This window comes from Taurulus bubalis, assembly GCF_910589615.1.
Source record: "Taurulus bubalis genome assembly, chromosome: 8".
In the NCBI taxonomy this organism is placed as follows: Eukaryota; Metazoa; Chordata; class Actinopteri; order Perciformes; family Cottidae; genus Taurulus; species Taurulus bubalis.
The window spans coordinates 17509412-17528862 of NC_136596.1; the positions used below are offsets into that span (position 1 = coordinate 17509412).

Genomic DNA, 19451 nt, shown 5'->3' on the forward strand with positions numbered 1-19451 from the left:
AGTGTTCAAGTGTTCTTCCTGAAAAGTCTCCGGTTTAACTGAGGCAGAATTTGCTGTAGCCTAGCTGATGATTGTCCAACTTGTGTTTTTGCACTTTAATTCTCACTAAATTGCTTCCTGTGTCGATAGATTTTTGGTGTCTCGTCTCATCTTCTACGTGGTAAAAAAAATAAGTCTAGCAAAATGTTGCCTTTGATGTACAACAAATTCAGGATGTGAGAGTGGATGTCTGTAGAAAAGATGTAAAAGATCAGTGCACTGTTCAACATTTCGGTATGTTTTCACACAGTATGTGTAATATTAGAAATTGTAAGTGTAATGTCATTTGTGTGACATTGGTGCTCCAACCAGGAAGCCATGTGGCAATATAACACCTGTATTGTAACTGTGTGACCATCTGTGGTTTTTCACTGTGCCAGTCGAGTCCTATAAAAGCATCACTTTCTGACAACGACATGCAACGAAGAAGCAGATATCTGCTAACAAATTCTGAAATACGTTTCATTTATGTTATTCGCTACAATAGATTAAGGGAAGTGTTAATTGCATATACAAAGATGGACAGTTCTGGTTTGCAGCATCTTATGTCTCACAATGCTCACTTGAATGTTTAATGTAGCTTTGGGAACAAGTAATGTCTGTTTTTATAAAAACCATACTGGCCTGTCTGAGATCGGAATGATATATGTGAACTGTACTTACAATTTGATTGTGTTGTACCTGTTGTATGTCAGTGTCAATATGATTGTAGTTGTGGTAACTTACCACACATCTGTGTTGTCAGAGCAATTTGTATGCATGCCAAAGAGAAAAAAATATTAAAATTCAGTATGCAGATTTGCATTTTTGTCTAACAAAGTAAATAAAATATTTCGAGGAGGTAACTGTAGAAAAATAAAAGGTGTTTATATTTAAGCCCCTTTTTCTGTGGTGATGTTGTTAAAGAAAACACAAGTGCAATATAGTAGAAAATGGTTTTCAGTTTGATATTTAGACATGAAATGATCCTTACTCAAAAACATGTAAAATATCATGCTGTGCTTTTTAATCTGTACTGTTTCTAGATAAGGCCTATATAAAATTGTCCTTCTCAGTATATTAGTATAGCATTGTGTACTGTCACTGCATGTCTTCAGTTCAAACCTCCGTTTTTTTTTTATGATATATATTATTCATACATATCTGGGAAGACTGCTGGCTGGATAAGCTTTACCTCCAGAACCATCACTGTGTAAGTCATCACATGAAAATAACTGCAAATAACTGGTCTGTGTATCTGCGTGACCTTTGACTCATTTTGCTTTAATTATTTATACAACAAACATATTTATTTGTTACACATATTACTAAAGAAACATCACAGCATGTATAAAATATAGGCTACCATAACGAGAGACCTTGCTTCATTTGGAAGGCAGTGACAGACATTCAATTCAATTCAGTTTATTTTATATAGACATAGCTTTCACATTTTCTTAGTGGCAACTGCAGTGATTTTATTTCACTGCTTTCTCCAGCTAAAACAATTTGGCAACACATGAACACCATAGTAAAGTAAAGCAAGAAGTTAAAACGATATAACACTAAAATACTCAGTGCAAGAATTCGTTTTCATGTAGAAGACAATTGAGGAGATTTTTGTAGGCACAGTAACACCCACGATAAAACTGTTAGATCACATGCTGCCTCTGGAGAAACATTGGTGGAAACAGCATCAACGAATATTTGCCATTATGCTTATGCAAAGTACTTTGTGGAAACATTTGGACTTTCATGGAGTTTGTTGTAAATCTAATGCAAATATGTATCAAACCTATAGCACCAGCTGTAGCAAACCATTAAACTATACAGGATTGTGTATGCTTCCTTTTAAGAGATAGTATTCTAAGATATGTTTACCAACCCTGTGTCAGGTTAAACAAATCTAATGAAACACCTGTCATCCATATGGGTATTGCTGTTTCCATAGCAATTTCCATTTATTCCCATCCGGGTGACTGCCTGCACCGTGTGCGCGCTGCGTTGGAGTCTTGTGATTGGACAAGGCTCTGACCATACTATACCGGAAAGAGGAGGCGCGGATATTTATTAAAGAGCACGTGTAGTATTCTTCTATTTAAAGAAATTATGCTTTTCAGTCCCTCGAATATGTTATAGGAAATAAATATAAGATGTCTTACATGTGGTTGTCAGTGTGAGCAGTACAGCCTAACTACATACCCATACAGGTTTGGAGTGATTGGTGAAAAGCACATAAACAACGTATAGCAAGGTGATGAATAATGGAAGAACGATTATTATCTACAACGCTGTACTATTCCCCTATTTCAACACATGTGTGTTTTAATTTAAGTTCAACGAGGTTCTTGCCCTGTGTTTAACCCTGTACACGTTTTTGTTCTCATTTAAAACTCAACTAGATTCACATTGTGACAACTGGTCAACTGCTTGGTTATGCGTGATGCACGTTACTGCCAATTATGTCTTATTTTCCTCTCTGTCATTGAGCTTTGATATGAGTATGGCGTTAAACAGTTCAGGAAACCGCAACAGGGGAATCTGATTGGACGGCGTGTATGTCATTCATCGGCCATAGGCTACGCCTCCTGCAGACTGGCAGCAGAGCGAGCGTTGGTTCGGATGCAACACATTGAATGAAATTCGGTAAAACGATAGCAGGCTGTTGACACCAGCAACTGGGAATATCTCCTCGCCGTTAAGTTCTTGTATCCAGACAATTGGCGAGACTGTGTGAGCAGAGATCAGGTTGCACGTGGGAAAAAGACAGGTTCGGGACATTTGTGGAAGGAGAAGGTAAGAGACGCTAGCTCTCGTGGACCAAGTATTTCTGGTTAGACAGGTAGGTTAGCTAGCTAGCCAAACCGACCAACGTTACACGCTGGTCATTTGTCGTTGTCTTCTAATTAGTTTGAGTTAATTAACACAGAAGCTGTAGCTACACCGTGCATGTGTTAAGTTTCAGCTGTGGTACGTGTTTGCGTTCCCCTGTTATACTTCCTGTACTCTGCGTGCTCGCGCTACTGCCGGTATCAGTGCTGTTAACGTTAGCATGCTGGCTAACTCAGATATCATGTTGCATGTCCTCAAGACAAGCTGGCTAGCTCCTTGTGCTAGCTAACCGTGTGTGTGTTAAATGTGGAGGGGTGACTTCCGTACTGCAACTGAGTCGTGATATGCTGAAAGCAAGCAGATCCCGGACGCTGTCTGTCTCTGTGTCTAGGACCGCTCCCGGTGTGTGGCAATGCAGCGGGTCACGGCGCAGCTCGTCGCCGGGCTGGTTGCAGCGGTGCTGTCGTTGCTGGCAGAGCAGTGCTGGGCGGACGGCGGGGGCCTCAGCCTGGCAGACCGGGTTATCTGGGCTGTAAATTGCGGAGGTGAATCGCATGTAGACGTGCACGGTATTCACTTCAAAAAGGACCCGCTGGAAGGAAAACTTGGCAAAGGTGAGTCGATGTTAACTGCTCATGTGAATTTGCGTGTCTTCCTGGGCTTGACCTGTAAGGTGTTGAAGCGAGTGACATTGTGAAGGTAACGTCTGTTCCTCAGAGTAATCTACATTTTGAGCAGAAACCTCTGCGGGGTCAGGCTTCCGCCAGTAACCACAAGCTAATGAGGAGTCAGCATATAGGGCTACATCTCCGCCTCTGTCAGTGTAGAGGAAGCAGGTGATGATATGATCAAATTGACTGGAGAGTCATTCTTTGCTCCAATTACAAGGCACATAATTGCAAGTGGTAAACACATTCTGGTAACCTGCCTTTTTGGACAGAAGCCCACTATATTTCATTAAGTGCAGGAAAAGGTCATGCAATGTGTTGCTTTGCTTGACTTAAAACATAATTGTTCCAGTAATGCAGCTTTTAATGTGTATGCTATTCTCCTTTGTAGCATCTGATTACGGAGTGCGTCTGCCAATACTGCGCTCCAGTTCAGAGGACCAAATTCTGTATCAGACTGAGCGCTACAATGAGGACACTTTTGGATATGATATCCCTATACGTGACGAAGGAGAATACATACTAGTTATGAAGTATGCAGAAGTTTACTTCGCCCAGTCACAGCAAAAGGTATGGGAATAAATGCATTGTAGACATTCCAGTGTGAGTGTGTATTTAATAAAGTTGTAATTTTTATCTGCACAGTTTGAAAGGACAACGTGTGCATTGAGCAAAGCATTTTTTTTCAGTTTAAATATACATTTCACTGCCCAATTCTATTCAGACAGTACTATGGGGGCTGTTTGAATACCCATCGGTGTACTCTACTGTGGGCAACATGACTGGTAAGCTGTGTGTGTGGATCGTTAATCATTGCTTTATTTATTTGGAAATATGTTTTTCTAGGTCTTTGACGTCCGTCTAAATGGCCATGTGGTGGTGAAGGACTTGGATATCTTTGAGCGAGTTGGTCACAGTACTGCTCATGATGAGATCGTGGCCTTTTCTATTAAACGTGGCAAGCTGAGCGTGCAAGGAGAGGTGTCCACTTTCAACGGCAAGCTCACTGTGGAGTTTGTAAAGGTGAGTTGTTAATCCATGTCACGTTACGACAGTGTATCGTTTCTTTAAAAGAAAAAGAGTTTTAATAATACACTTATTTTTGTTTGTAAGTCCCCACATCTTCCGGCTACATGTATAAAAGTGTTGTCCTTGCATGTCTATTGTTTAAACAGTTATTTTCTGAAAATGACAATGGGCAGCTATGTGCGATGGAAAGGTGTTGGGAGAATAACCATTTCACAAGTAATGTTACTTTATATTAAAATTATTGAAATAATTGGTAGTGCCATCATCCAAATAACTACTTCAGTAATGGTATGAATTATCTGGTGACAAGATTTAAAGCAATAGTTTTTGGAAAACATTTTTGGAAATACAATTCTTTCTTGCAGAAAATGACATGAAAAGATGGACATCACTTTCTTGACTGTTAAATAGGAAGTATTTCCACAAATGTTGACTTGTTACTTTTAATATGATGGCCCTCTTTCAGACTTGAGCTGTATGGAAAATTACCATCATAACTTGTATGGCAAGGTCACTCTTATACAAACAAAAGCCTGACATGTGAAATCGACACACATTTACATAATGAACTCCATGTTTGAAAGGGCTTTTGCCAGTTGGCGTGTGTGGGCCATGCAAATGACTGGCAACGGTCGCACATCTGGTTTTACTTGTCATGTAGTGCAGCAATTAACGTTACTCTTTAGTTATCACCAGACTACTGTCTGTGAATCTGCTTTCATATGTTCCGCTATTTATTTACCCTTCTTCAAGTTAGTGGTCGCTGGCCCTTTTCCATTTCTCAAAGATACGATTACTGTGATTTAAGAGAGGACATTACAATGTCCAAAAGTCCTGTTGCCTGGCTCCAAGTAAGCTATTAGCCCTATCGGCCTAAACAAATAAAAAGGGCCTCTTAACTATTGCTGTTGTTGTAATGAGGTTAGTAATTATGTCACTCTTTACTTGTCACATTTTACTCGCTGGTAATACAGCTGCTCCTGCTGTGGGCATGCAGAAGCAATTGTGTTGGTGAAGTGTCTCCCCTTCACTTTATCCAACATCAGCGCTGTACTTTTAGACAATTCCTAAAACCTGATATATATCACATTTCCCTTTTTTGTATTCCATGCAATCACTACAGCCCATGTGACACTGCACTTCTGTTTCTTTAGGCATACATTTGCCAGTGAAGTGAAGCAATTTAGAGGGTGGATAACTTGTGTATCAGCTTAAATCTCTCCTCCTGCAAAACTTGGCACAAATGCTCATGACTATATTAGGGATAAATTTTTAGAATGCCTAATATTTAAACATGTAGTTAAGTGTGTCTGTATGCATCTATTTTTTTATTTTGGAATTTGCTGCAGGCTATACAAATTGTGTCAATAATAAATATTCCTTTCAAGTCATCCCACAGGCACAAATTCTGGATTTTGCCTGTGGGTTTTTAGAACATCTGACTTGGTGTCTGACTATCTGCTCCTTCTGCAAAAATGTACACTGTTCTTACAATGAACTGACACAATTTCACTAGCACAGGTGTTTTTATTTTGGACTATCCACTTGTTCAGTAGAAATCCACCTGCCCATGATGATGATTATTTCCTCCCACTGTGATAGATTTATAAGAAAATTAAAAAGAGCACAAAAGAAGGACAGTATTTTTAATGATTGATCACCTTATTTATATACGAGTACTAGAACAATTCATTCTATGGCTATTGTAAGAAAGAAAAAATATTATGGACCATTGCTAGAAACAAGATTTAACATCACTCTTACATTTGACACTCTGTTTCAGGGCTATTATGACAACCCCAAGGTCTGCGCTCTCTATGTAATGAAGGGGACATTAGAAGGTAAGTCCTGACACTGCTAACATACCCTTTAGCAATTTGCATACATGTACTAATTTCAGTAAAATAGTCACAGCTTAAGCTTGAGGACATCCCAAAAAAAGGATTTAGAAGGATGAAACTTTATTTTGGGGCAAGAATAAAAAATAAAAAACACTGCATGTTTTGTGCGGCACACAATTTTCATTAAATCTCTTTGACAACATTAATACTCACGCGCACACATAGCATATATCAGCGGCCTCTGACCTCACAACAGCCACAGCGACAACAGGAACTTCAACCCAAATCAATGAGGTAAGATTGGTACCAGTTAGATAACGTTAGACTGTTTATCTGTAATTGAATGGTACATGCATACGACATTCATTCATTCATATCCACATTTATTTAGGGGTTCCTTTAGGTTTGAGTTTTAGGACGTTTATGGGAGGATGGAGAAAAAATGTTAGTTGAGAGCCCTGGTAATACTTGTAGACTTAGTTGTAGCAGTGTTATAATCAAGTGTTTTAATACATTCATTTGTGAACCAATGTCAATGCATATGATTTGGACAAACTTCCTTTGCACTTTTTTACTGGACAGATGTGCCAAAACTTCAGCCTCACCCTGGCTTGGAGAAGCACGAGGAAGAAGAGGAAGAAGAGGAGGAAAGTGAGGCCGGCGAGGAAGGTGGGAAGAAAAAGGTCCCACCGGGTTTCAAATACAGGGTCCAGTCAGGGCCCCGAACACCAAACCCATATGCAGCAGACAACAGCAGCCTAATGTTTCCCATCCTTGTGGCGTTCGGGGTGTTCATCCCCACATTGTTCTGTCTCTGTCGGCTGTGAGCTACAACTAGCGATCGAGGGGACGTCAAGCAGACGAGATGGAGAGAGACTATGGAGGGGGAGGAGGGGGTGGGGGGGACGGGGTGGGAACAGCAGCACAGGTAAAGGCATACACACAGGAGAGAGCTTGGAGAACATTTTGACAACGGAGGACAAAAAGACAATAACTTTTCGGGAAGCCACTTTGCGACGAAGTAAATGCTGCTGTTGAATTCTGCCATTTAGCAAAGAGAAGGAGATCTAGGAAGTGTATGCTGTGCACTTCTTTGTGAATGTGTTTCGCATCCACCTCTGCTGACAGTTTTGAACAATGTTAGTCATTTCCACTCAGAGACTGTGCAGGATTTACAGAGGCCAGTCTTCAAGGTTTGAAACAACATTTCAGCAACTAAGTGATGCTCAGGAGTGATTGGTCTGGGCCCGTTTTATAAACTAAAAGCATTGTTTTCTACTGGGTGGGGCAAGGATTCCACTCTGTTTAACACTCCTGCTCCACATCTGGTCAGACGTGGTCCCTAAAATTGGAAATGGTGCTGCATAGAAATTGGTTAAATAGTCAGTGGAAATACCGTTGCCATTTGAGAGGCTCCCATTATTCTCAACTTGTCGCATTTTTGTGTCTTTCCATGCCGATCTAGTTAGTCATTTGTTGACGTGCCATCATCTTCTTGCCATAAGTTCTTTAAAGAAGAAAGAACTTGCCGTCGAACCAGCTCTGTAGCTGGCAGGATTATTTGCTGTCTGCTGTCTAAGTCGGCTTGCCTTTTTATATAGGTAGTTTTTCCCAAATCTGTTGATGTGTGGTCACACATGATAGACTTATTTGGCAATGTTCCATCAAACACGGATTCAAGGCCATTAAACGTGTCTTCAACAGTGATCACAAACTTTTTTTTTACTTTTTTATTTTAATGATCCATTTTAAAGTTAACACATTAGAAATTGAGAATGTGGAACAGTTTATTTCAGTAAGAGAAACCAGAGTCAAAGTCTATGCTGTGAAATGCTGAAGCTAAAATGAGTCAGAATCTTACCATCATTGTATTTTCTGAAAGCTTTGCCTTCTCTATTCATTTATTAAGTATGCATGCATGCTTGCCGCTTTGTTTCACCAAAGTCTTTTTTTTAAATTATGTTAGAAAAAGAAACCTTGGTGTCCTGTTTAATTTGACAAACGGCTTGCAAAATACCATTCTGTGAAGCCTCTGTGGCAAGTAGTTGAAATTGGCTATATGTGGACATACAGTACCTCTCACTTACCAAAATGTAACTGATTAAGAAGAATAGAGCGTTGGGGACAGTTTGGCTAACTGGGTGGAAGGTTGTGTAAAAAAAACTAAATTTGTTTTTGATTTCAAACTGTATGCTGTGTTGACTGATGGGCCATGAACTCAGTCCTCGTGTTATTTGAAGCTGCAGCTCCATACATTAAACCGTAAAGAATCAGTCAATGCACTTGTTTTAAACATCCCTAACGTTGCTCTGTGTGGTACCACAAGTCCATCCACCTGCAGTCAGAAATGAGAAAGCACAACATCGGTATAAGTAGAACATCCAATGGTTACTTGACGTTATAAACCAACAATTATTTCATTTTTCACAATCTTCTCTCAGCCTTTTCAAATCTGTTGTCTTGCAACCATTTTGTTAATTAAGTGTGAACTTTTCAGTGCAATTAAGCTACTTGTTCTGGTCCTTGAATTGATTGAGCAGACTGGGGTCAAATATTTTTCTTCTAAAATTCAAGCCTTTCCCCAACATGGTCACATTATCAGACTCTTCTGTGTTTTAGTCTCAGCTTTTGGACAATGATATCCCGTTTTGCTTTCTGTGCCGTCTGAAAAGCAGCTTTGTTCCTCAGTTTTAGTGGAGTTGCTTTGTGGACCCTCCTTTTTCTGTATCTAGTTACATCCCTTAAGTGCTTAGCTCGACTCCAATGATGATTTTGTAACTCCTTCCCATTTTGATTGATGGTGAGCAAGAAGTTAATGCCAGAAAATATTTTGTCAATTGTTGGTGTTTTGAATTTCTTTCTACTTGATTTATTTTGATTATGTAAACTCAACTCATATTTAAGACATATCAGCACCTTTTTGTTTTTCTTCTGAAAAGATGCAAAATGTTCATTTAATTCAGCACCCAAGTCACCGTGTTCTGGTTTTTCTGCAAGTCTACACAGTTGCGTGTGTATATAAGGTACTAAATCACACTTTTATCGTGTGACAACCGTTTTGTTCTCCTCACTTTTGGGCTGTAGGTGAGGTGTAAGGGTTCCTTTTGATTATCTCTTTACGACTTTGTGGCCTTTCTTCTTAGGGAAGGAACGGTTGCCGATACAGAGTATACTTCTTTTTTTCTTTTTTTTTAAGGTGCAGGCTGATGAACTGACTGTCGGAAAGTCAAATAAATGAGATTATGTCTGAAAATATGGGATCTTCCATTCTATTATATATATATATATATATATATATATATATATATATATATATATATATATATATATATATATATATATATATATATATATATATATATATATATATATATAATTTAAATCAGAGTGGGGCTGATCTGGAGATATTTTATAATGCTCTTGGATTTTTATGTTTGAATTTTTTTCCTCAGGATCTATTTTGTTTTGCGTTTTTAAAACTTGATATTTTATTGGTGTGACATTTTGCACTGCCTCATGTATTTTAAAATCATGTCATTTTTGTGTGTTTGTCTTTGTTGCCTTGAATTATTGAATACATTGTGCTTTACTATCATTCACCTTGACGTTGTTCTTTTGTTGGCCGCTTTTCTTTTTTTCTTGTTTCAGTCTATTTAGCTGATGTTTAGCCTGCGTTGGACTCGTTACTGTCAATACATCTCAGAACTGAATGAACTAGAGTGGAATGAAGATCTGCTCTGTTTTTTCCCCCCACAAGAACCAATGAATTGCAGCCATGCCATCATAATTCTTCAACAGTCACCTGATGTGACTAAAGGTTCTTTATTTTATTTTTTACCCTCCTTTGGTAAAGCAGTGAATAAGCCGGATACTTGTCATCTGATTTGTCGTACTCATTCATTATTCCCTCCCATGACACCCACTTGTCTTGAAATTTCCATCCTAAAAAAAGTAATGTTAATAGCCTTGTGATTAATGTACATTTGTTTGAGTCGACCATCCCCAACTTGCTATTTCTCTTTCTTTTTTTCCTCTCTTCAAAGCAACTAAACATGAGATGAATTTAAACTGAGACAAAATTAAACAGCAAAACATCTGCCCACGTGTCCTTCATCCGGGCAGCCGAACACACACAAGCACACACAAAGGTCTGAAAGCCATTGATCACCGTGAGAGTGAGTGTGCGCCTAAATACGAGTCCTACTGTATACATATACATGTTTGAAATATTAGTGCTCCTCAGGGGGCTGTAGACAGCGGCAGGTTGACTGAGAAATGTATTGGAGACCCCTGATGTTACGCTGATGTGGCATATATCTAAAATGGGGAAGGCTGATAAATGCTGTCTCTTTTTAATAAATGTGCTATTTTATCAGAATGTGGTGCTGCTGTTTTTCCACTCAAAACCCCTGAGTTCCCGGTGAGGTAACTTGGTGTGTGACTCTACAGCTTCTAGATATTATATTATTTCATGACAGATGAACAGAGTAGTCACAGCACATGTACATGCCCTTTGTTTGTCCAGGTGTGTATTTTTCCATGTTTTCCCACAAACTGTGAACACCTTTTTAAATAGAATTGCATATCTAAAAGGTATTGGGACCAGACTATCCAAAAGAGGAACACAGCTGAACAAAGAAGACAGTTGGCCTCACACTTATGTCACGAGGCATTTATAGATCAAGCTTTAATAACCAAAGAACTTCATAAAGTTACAGTATACCATATTAACTATTAATGTGTATATATATTTACAAAAAATTACATTTATAAATTAATAGATTTGACATTGAAGTGCATCATTTCCTTGTAAGCTTTGAGCCTATATGTCTTTTCAGTTGGAAAACAGATTCACCAAATGAAATGTTTCCATGCAGAACACAGTCCAGTCCCAGTTTGACTTCATCTGTAGTACAGAGCCATGAAGGGTGTATGTGAGAGGTGAACACCGCCAGTTCCACAGGATACCCCCGATGCAGCCTGACTGCAGCCCAGGACCAGGCCCAGGTCCAGAGCAGGCAGCGTGCTGGCCATCCCCTCCCCCCACACATCAGCATCAGTGTCCTGCAGAGCCCCAGAAGCAGGCCTTTCTCCTGGTGGATACCTCCTGGAAGAAATCACCAGCCGCCGCATGTTCTGCAAGCTGGGACCACCTCCTGCACCACGCGCCGCCTGTTTCAGACTCTGGAAAAGGAACAGCAGATCTACTCTCAGCTCCACCGTGTTGCCCTTTGACCACAAACTGTACCTGGAGGTGAGAGACAACAGGGTTACAACCAGGCCTGACACTCCCAGAGGCCCTCACTCGTACAACTGCTTGGTGTCTTTAGGCTTTTAGAAATAGAAATACATATTTTGTTTAAAAGTACCTTGTAGGTAGGTCTCGCTTTGCCATAGATGAAAGCACAGGATGGATATCCAGATGTTGTGGGTTGGAAAGTTGGAGGTGGAGCTCTGCTCTTGTAATGGTCAACGACAAAATCTCCCTGGTGAGAAGAAACTCCACAGCTGTGCCTGAGGAGGAGAAAAAGAGGCAAGAGTCTGTCAGAGGTACAGTGCAGTTTAAGATGGAACATTTCATGTCGCAGAGCCACACGGACACACTGTGATCAGAGTAAGATCTCCACCACAGAGATGTGCTTTTCACCGCTAATACTGTGTTAAACTGTCAGCAGGAGATCTCAACACTTCTTGGAGGGGACATTAAGACTAATTTGTATGCAGAGAACATGGCCCTCTATGCAGCTGCATTAATCAAGTCATTAATGTCCTCCAAGCTGCTTTTTAAGCACATTACCTTTCAAATTATGACATTCTTGCACCCTTTCAACACAATGTACATGTTTGCATATGGCTGTTTGATGCGGCATCCTTTTCTCTGCTGAATCATCGATGCAGCTACTCATTCATCCACATCCTCTGTGAACTGGATGGGCAACGGAAAAGTTAATTTGACGATGAATTTAAATACTTTAAATGAGCAAGCTGCTCTTTTCTCTATTGCATTATATATTCTGTACAATGTTTCTGCTGTGGAAATTTCCAAATCTAATGAGCATGTTTTACGGTTATGAAATACAATGCAATAATGGCAATGATGTCTTTTGATGCAGTTGAATTTTTCACCACTGCCCAGTCCTCTTGATGGTTGTCTATCGGCCTAGTCATTTTGTGGAGATACCAGCTCCCCTAGTTACGATAGTTAGTTTGATATTGCATTGAGCAACATTTAGTGAAACTAAAGCAAATGGAAAATTAACTTTGAAGATGCTTAGGTTACATTTCTTGAGGGTTGAGCTCTGCAACCCATCAAGGGCCGCTGTGCCGTCTCTTTGTAAACCATGTCTACCAGGACCACCACAGCAAAGTTCTACATTAGACTACAAGAAAATAACAACGTTAAATAGGACGTGGCATGTGTTTCAGTTGGATATACTGCGTCTTACCTCCTCTCAGTCGACCTTGAATTCCTTTTACGCTTCTGCAGTTTACTCCTTCTTGACAGCAGTGGTAAACCCGTCGGACAAAGCTAAAGAGAGATTTTCCTGGGAAAACCGCGTGCCGGGAGGCTCCCGGGGAAAAGGGCCGAACACGGAGCTGCAACAGCGTTGCATTATCCTCGGGAGCTTGAGTGTTTTCCAGCCAAGGCGTCACTAGCTCTGCACAACGCTCCAGGTGCGTCTCCGCGATCCCGCGCCTCCCGCGCCTCAACGCGTCCGTGCGTAAAGTTGGTCCGGAGGACTCATCCGCAGTTTTCTGGGACTGTGACAGAAATCCCAGCTTGTCTACTGCGCGACCAAATACTCCAATGTCCCTTGTCATCACCGAAAAAAGAAATAAAGCAATCCAAATGCAGTGCGAAGAGGCCATGGTGATATAGGTCTAAATCCTGGCCTTTGGATGTTCACTGATAACCGGCAGCTTCTCTTGTGTTGTGCCAACTCTCTCTCTCTCTCTCTCTCTCTCTGTGTGCCTGCTATATATCCCACTGACAATGGGGACATCTTACCACTTAGAATTTGAATCCCGACCCTCCTCACAGACCCTGCCCCTCTTTTTGTTCGAGCCCTTAACCACCCATTTACCCCCCACTGCTTTCTTTTAAAGCGCCTGCATAATGAGGCGCCCCGAAGAGCGCCGACCCCAACCATTCAAATTCAGCGATTTAGCTAATGACTCCATATCTGGAACATCAAGACCCATCTTATTTACAACATATATAGCGCAGAAACATTCGGACAGAACATGAATAATAATATTTTATGAGCATGTCTTTGGCTTTTCAAATACCCTTGCGCACGTCCCTCTTCGGACCAGTTGTACCTATTTGAAACGGTGCATTACGCCTGAGTGAAAAACAATGGGTCCGGATTGCAGGGTCTCATGCAGGCCGCTGATGGGCCTAAATCAGGCCGTGTAGCCCCTGTGGTTTCAAACAAGCATTTACAAAAGTAGCTCACAAGACTCAGCACTGAGCGGATCATGTATTCATTTAATTCCTACTAATAATGCACTACAGTATATCACAGTGGACCTCTTCTTAGCAAACATTAAAAGACTATAACATTTTTAACAAATGACATGTTAGATGGAAAAAACAATAGATCTAATAGCCAAGTAGTTAACTAATATTTGTTTTGCTACCAAAGAGTGGATTTCAAATAAATAATGTTTATAAAAACTATTTTAGATCATTTGATAAATTGTGTAATAAACCAATACAGTTGTGTGTGTGCAACAAGTAAATGTAGGATCGCATATGTACAAATGCAGTTAAACAGTAGACTCTAACCTAGTTTTAGTCAAAATGTCCAATAAAATTAATAAACACAAGTAAGAAGTTTTTTACATTTGCTTCAGTGAGGATGCCTGCAAACTGAAAAGGTTGCAAAATGTGTGCAGTGTGTTAACAGGAGCTTAATATGGCAACATTGGGCTTCAAGATACAAAAGGTAATGTGTTTGAGCATCACAGGAAAAAAAAACAAGCATGGAAAATAACTGAAAGCTGATTGTTAACAAACATCCTCTCTGACATTCATAGTTATAATACAAATTTCGAAAATGCAAGGTTCTGCTATTGAGTGCCATACGATTTCATAGCAGGTGCTAATATAATACAATGTAAACCAATGTAAAAGTAAACCACAACAACAAAACAGAGTCAACTTTAAATCATTCTCAGATTTTCTCCATTGATTTTAAGATTACTCACAGGGCAGCTCTTCATGTTTTAAGTAAACACAATGCTGTCCCGTCAGAGCAGGTTAACCCCGTGTTTCAGTAATCTGTGCCGTGCCTTGCCGGGAAGCGAGAAAGCGCTGTCCTGGTGGTTAGGGATGCCAGAGTTCCTCAGCGATCCCCCTTGCTGCTGGAAGTAAGTTTCCTGGGCCACGCTGCGGGTTCCATACACGGCAGCTCCAGCACTCCTGTGGTGAAAATGTCACATTTACATTTCAAGCTTGTAAGATGAAGACTTTATGCAAAAGAGTAAAGTGACATAAAAAAGACCAAACATTAGAACTTTCTCTTCAACTAAATGTGAGTTGTTGGAGTGTGATCTAGAGAGAGAACATTTTGGGATTGGTGGGATATGATGAGACGAATTGACAGATCCAACCCCCACCCCCGACTTCTACTTGAGGAGCCATGAAAGGCACGAGAACCCCCCCTGCCCCCAACCACCATCATCATCATCAAGTCACTGCCATACTGACCTGATAATAGCCTCCTGCAGAGTTTCAGTGTTACAGAAATGTGAGTGAAGAAGTGATGTGGCTCTCACAAAAGGACGCTCTGGGGCTCCCCCCGGTCGACCAGACAGGTTGGCTGCAGTGACACACAATAACAAGAGACTCAGTGCCACAGTGGCACATTAACCTGGACATGCGTGCCTGCTGCACAAAGGAATGCTGATCACAGTCGTACTAATTATCCATTAGCTCATGCAAAGACAAACATAAACTACCCCTCCCCAGTCCCCAGGTAGAGATGGTGGGGCAGAAGATACTCACTCAAGAAGAAAAGTGAAACGTGGGGAAACTGGGAAAGACAGAATTTTCAGTAATTATTAGAAATGCAAAAAAAGATGCAAAGCGAGTTAAGAACACAAGAGAGACGAAGAGTGAATGATGAGAGGAGATAGTTTAGAGTGTTATGGAAACCTCACTCGTCAGCGTGATCTGAATGCAGTCAAAGTGGGCAAAGATGTAGGGTCCTGGAGCGCCCGGGGCCCCAGGAGAGATGGTCCTCAGATGGGCCTCCAGTCCATTAAGTGACGCCAGGCTGCTGTGATACTGGATACAAGCCACAGAGGAAGAGCCATATGTTACCAAGATCAATGTAGTGCACTCATACGGTATACAGCTGGTGGATTACTGAGGTAGGTATTGGGATGTGTTACATCAGCTGAGTCATTTGTGTGTTTTGTTGTACTCTTCAAAAGACCTAAGGTGCATCTTTCTTTCAAAAACTTTTAATTTTCTAATGTGACAAAAGAGAGAAATTATTATTAAGATTCCTGTTGTTTCTCACCACTTCCTCCATAGAATCTGTGTCACTCAAGAAGTGAGGCTCCGCCAGCAGAGCCAGCACCAAGCCTTTCACCCGGTGCAGGTACAGCGTCATGGGAATCAGTGGACACTCCTCTTGGTTGTCAAAAGCACCAGAGCGAGGAGGATCTGGTATCTCTGCCGAGTGGCCCTGAGCATTCCCACAGCCACCTCTGCTGACCTCTTCCAAAACATTATCGTCATGGGATTCCTCAGCCCCTCTGAAGTCAAATACTGTCCCACAAGCAGTGTCCCCATCTGCTCCGCCTCCATTAAGATGGGAGTTTTCTCCAAGCAATGAACTGTCTCCTTCATTATGCATCTGACTGACCTCATCTCTGTTGCTGTGAAAACTGTGATAATATGACTCTTCCAGCACATCCTCCTCAGCTTCAGGGGAGTGTTTTCCATTTGAGAAGGGAGGCTCTAACTGCCGCGGTGGGGGATCGGCGAAGCTCTGCGATGGATCTGGGCTCAACACAGAGCTGTCTGACAAGCGAGGATTGAAGGACACCTTCTGGGGAGACTGGGAGGACCCTGTATCAGATGGCTCTGACTCAGTGGAGGGAGTGTCGGACAACGTTCTTGACAGGCGGGTCTTCGTTAGGGGGGTGTTTTTGTGTGGAGTTGAATGGGAACTGAAGGATAGAAAACAGGTTGAGGCACTCAGAATTATCAGGGAAATGATTCACAAACAGGACAGAAACTCAGTGAGGGAAGACGCTACCTGAAATCTTTGTCGACGGGGGCGGATTGCAGATGCTGAAGTTCAGACATGGTCAGGAACACAGTAGTGGAGCTGAAGGTACTCGGTCCATTTGACCTCTGGGCCTGCATCAAAATTAAAACACTGGCGTGAAACCTTTTACTGTTAAATGGAATAGTTCAACATTTTGTATATGCTGAATTCTCAGCAAAATACAAACATTTTAAATTATATTATTTAGTTAAATTAAAGATAGCAAAATATTGTGAAAAATGACAAACTGAAACTGCTAGTGATTAGTGTACTCTTTCAAATGTTGTATACAGAGCTGGGGGCCCTTGGGGAGAAAAGCTTAATTTAGCATGTAGTCCTGCCATCTTACCTCGGTGTATGTTTCACTTTCATGAACCATCACCTTCATTGTGAGCTCTGGAGACATCTGTGTGCTGACAACTCTGTGGAGAAAAGTGGCAGAAAAGTGAGATTTCAAAACCTGTTATTAACAAAAAGCTATTCCACTAACAGGTCGGCACAGTTAAAATGTCAGCTCACCTTCCTCTGAACAGAATACAGCCTGCTGACACTAGAGGGCAGCGCTGACAGGCCTGGAGAATGAGGGCGGCTTTGAGCAGGAGAAGTGGGTCAATCTGGGGACAAGAATTCAAATTGTTACTTTTCAGTTCATGTAAAAGCACAGACACTGAAAGGTGAGACATATACAATGTATTAGCTAATAACTTTATCAGTTAAGTTGTTGCACCAAGAGACACTAATACAAGACACTGCCATGTTGGAAGATAAGTTTATATTATGCTACGTCATCTGTTGTATAATGTGACAGAATTGGCATGTCTCAGTGTATTTAGAACAATCTAGAGAATTGTACCACAGTGGAATTTTACAAAATATGCTTTAATCTATTTCAATCTAGTCTCTAGATGAAATGAATATGCAGAAAGTTTGCCAAGGCACACTGAACACTTCCACTACACTACTACAGGACATTGTGACATAGTCACATCCTGTCTGAGAACATCTGTGTGCAGCAGCATTAGAAAAGCCATTGTGGAAGTGCGACACCATGTTGTACGTACATTAGTTGAGTCAATTGTTCTCAAGCAGCTGAAGATGTGATGAAGCTCTGAGGATCTTGACTGCAGGTGTGAGAGGTAGTGCGCCCATCGACAAGCCAGAGTTTCCTGACTGTTAAGCTAAAGTGCAAAACAAAGTTACAACACGCAACTTTTACAATACACAATAATATAACCCGCTAATTTGAAACTGAATAATTGTTTAGTATCTGTTTGGTATGTGACTTTTACTCAGATTGTTTTGTAGATTGCTCTATTACGATAGTCTACAACTTGATGATGAGGCGAGTCTTTCTGTAAAAAAACATCTTAACCTCTGTGGGACAACCCAGAAAAAAACAAAGCTACTGTGGTACAAGACAACTAAATGACTGAAGAGTGCACCTGGTAGCTTCGTCGGATGGAGCCGTTGTAGAAACAAAAGAGTTTTATCAGCTGATCCAGGAGCTCACAGACACTGATGGTGGGGACTTCCACTGAGCAACCCAGAGCCTGGGAGGAACAAAAAGATATCCCCAAAATAATCATCAAACACACTTTTTTTTTAAAGTCCAAAACATCTTGAAAAGTTGCAACTGAACCACCTGTGTGCTCACTCACCCAAAAAAAGTCATCTTTCATGCGGATGGAAAACTTGTTGCGGCGCAGCCTTAGTATGCGCACAGGGGAGGAGGAGAGTTCAGAGACACAGCGGGCTGCGCCAGCAAGCTGACCGCAGAGCAGCTCCTGCTCATCTAAAGGGGTCTGACAGAAAGGTATAGGAACTAACTTTGAGATAACAGAATGAAACACTGTGGGTCAAATATAAACACTTAAAGAAGCTTTAGGTGATCATTATTATACTCAACAAACTCTTGCAAAACATGTCACATGCAATCATTTCTGAGAGTCAAACCTCTTCAGGGTAGAAGTAGCAGATTCCCTCTCTTGTAAGGTCACCCTCTCCTTTGACTTTGCATCCATCATAGAGGAAGAAATAAGTACACCTGCAAAATAAATATAGGAAGAAATGCCTGAATGGTTCATTGTATGGCTTTGGTTTGGTTACCTGGACATAGACTGGATAATTAATTAATTATCCTTAACAGGCCCCATACTTTATTTATATTCTTGAAAAAGCCAAATGTCAAACATGTGTTAGAGTAGCTGTGATGCTCCAGGTGTAACAAGACTATATGTCAGAGAATGCACACACAAAGATCAGAGTAGTGGTTTCATTTCACCAACAACAACAGACCAGAGCAGAGCTGAATGTTTCCGAGCCTAACTACCCTGCAGATAGCTGCTTCCTTCCTGCAGTAAACCTGGACGCAGTCTCAGCTGATCTTACCTTCTTGAGTCTGGCAGCATGAGCTCCGTCATCACCAAGAAAAGCGCAGAAAAAAAGCTAGAAGTCGCTCAATAATTCGTTGTCCTATACCCACGTATGTCTTACCCGACAGACTGAAGATGCACTCTGACCAAAAAAAGAAGAAAGAAGTAGAATTGAATATTTTAGCTGTGACTCCGAGTAACAACTCCTCCGACGCACTGCAGGTTTGGCACAGAAAACTAAAAGATGTAGAATACTATATCACTCACACGACGGCAATGGATGGTGTTCTCATCTCCTGTTTACGTTGAATTGCTACTAAACGTACGTTTTTGAGAGGGTTAGCGCCACTTGAGGAATGCGGGTAAGTCTGTCACGTAACGTTAGTGGAAGTCATGTGAAAG

General features: G+C 41.1%; 2 protein-coding genes across 2 annotated transcripts; one reads left to right on the plus strand and one right to left on the minus strand.

Moving 5' to 3' along the window:
• Positions 1 to 3262: 3262 nt before the first annotated feature.
• On the plus strand, positions 3263 to 7215 carry mlec (malectin; the record flags this gene model as incomplete). Its single annotated transcript, XM_079221735.1, has 5 exons — positions 3263 to 3464; positions 3910 to 4088; positions 4365 to 4541; positions 6331 to 6388; positions 6971 to 7215. 5 exons carry the CDS (start codon positions 3263 to 3265, stop codon positions 7213 to 7215), a joined length of 861 nt encoding a protein of 286 aa, XP_079077861.1.
• A 6664-nt stretch (positions 7216 to 13879) lies between these two features.
• Positions 13880 to 19097, minus strand: hps4 (HPS4 biogenesis of lysosomal organelles complex 3 subunit 2; the record flags this gene model as incomplete). Its single annotated transcript, XM_079222194.1, has 12 exons — positions 13880 to 14816; positions 15105 to 15216; positions 15557 to 15683; positions 15922 to 16576; positions 16666 to 16769; positions 17027 to 17099; positions 17197 to 17291; positions 17739 to 17855; positions 18120 to 18227; positions 18336 to 18479; positions 18631 to 18721; positions 19066 to 19097. 12 exons carry the CDS (start codon positions 19095 to 19097, stop codon positions 14645 to 14647), a joined length of 1830 nt encoding a protein of 609 aa, XP_079078320.1. The 3' UTR covers positions 13880 to 14644.
• Between the last annotated feature and the right edge of the window lie 354 nt (positions 19098 to 19451).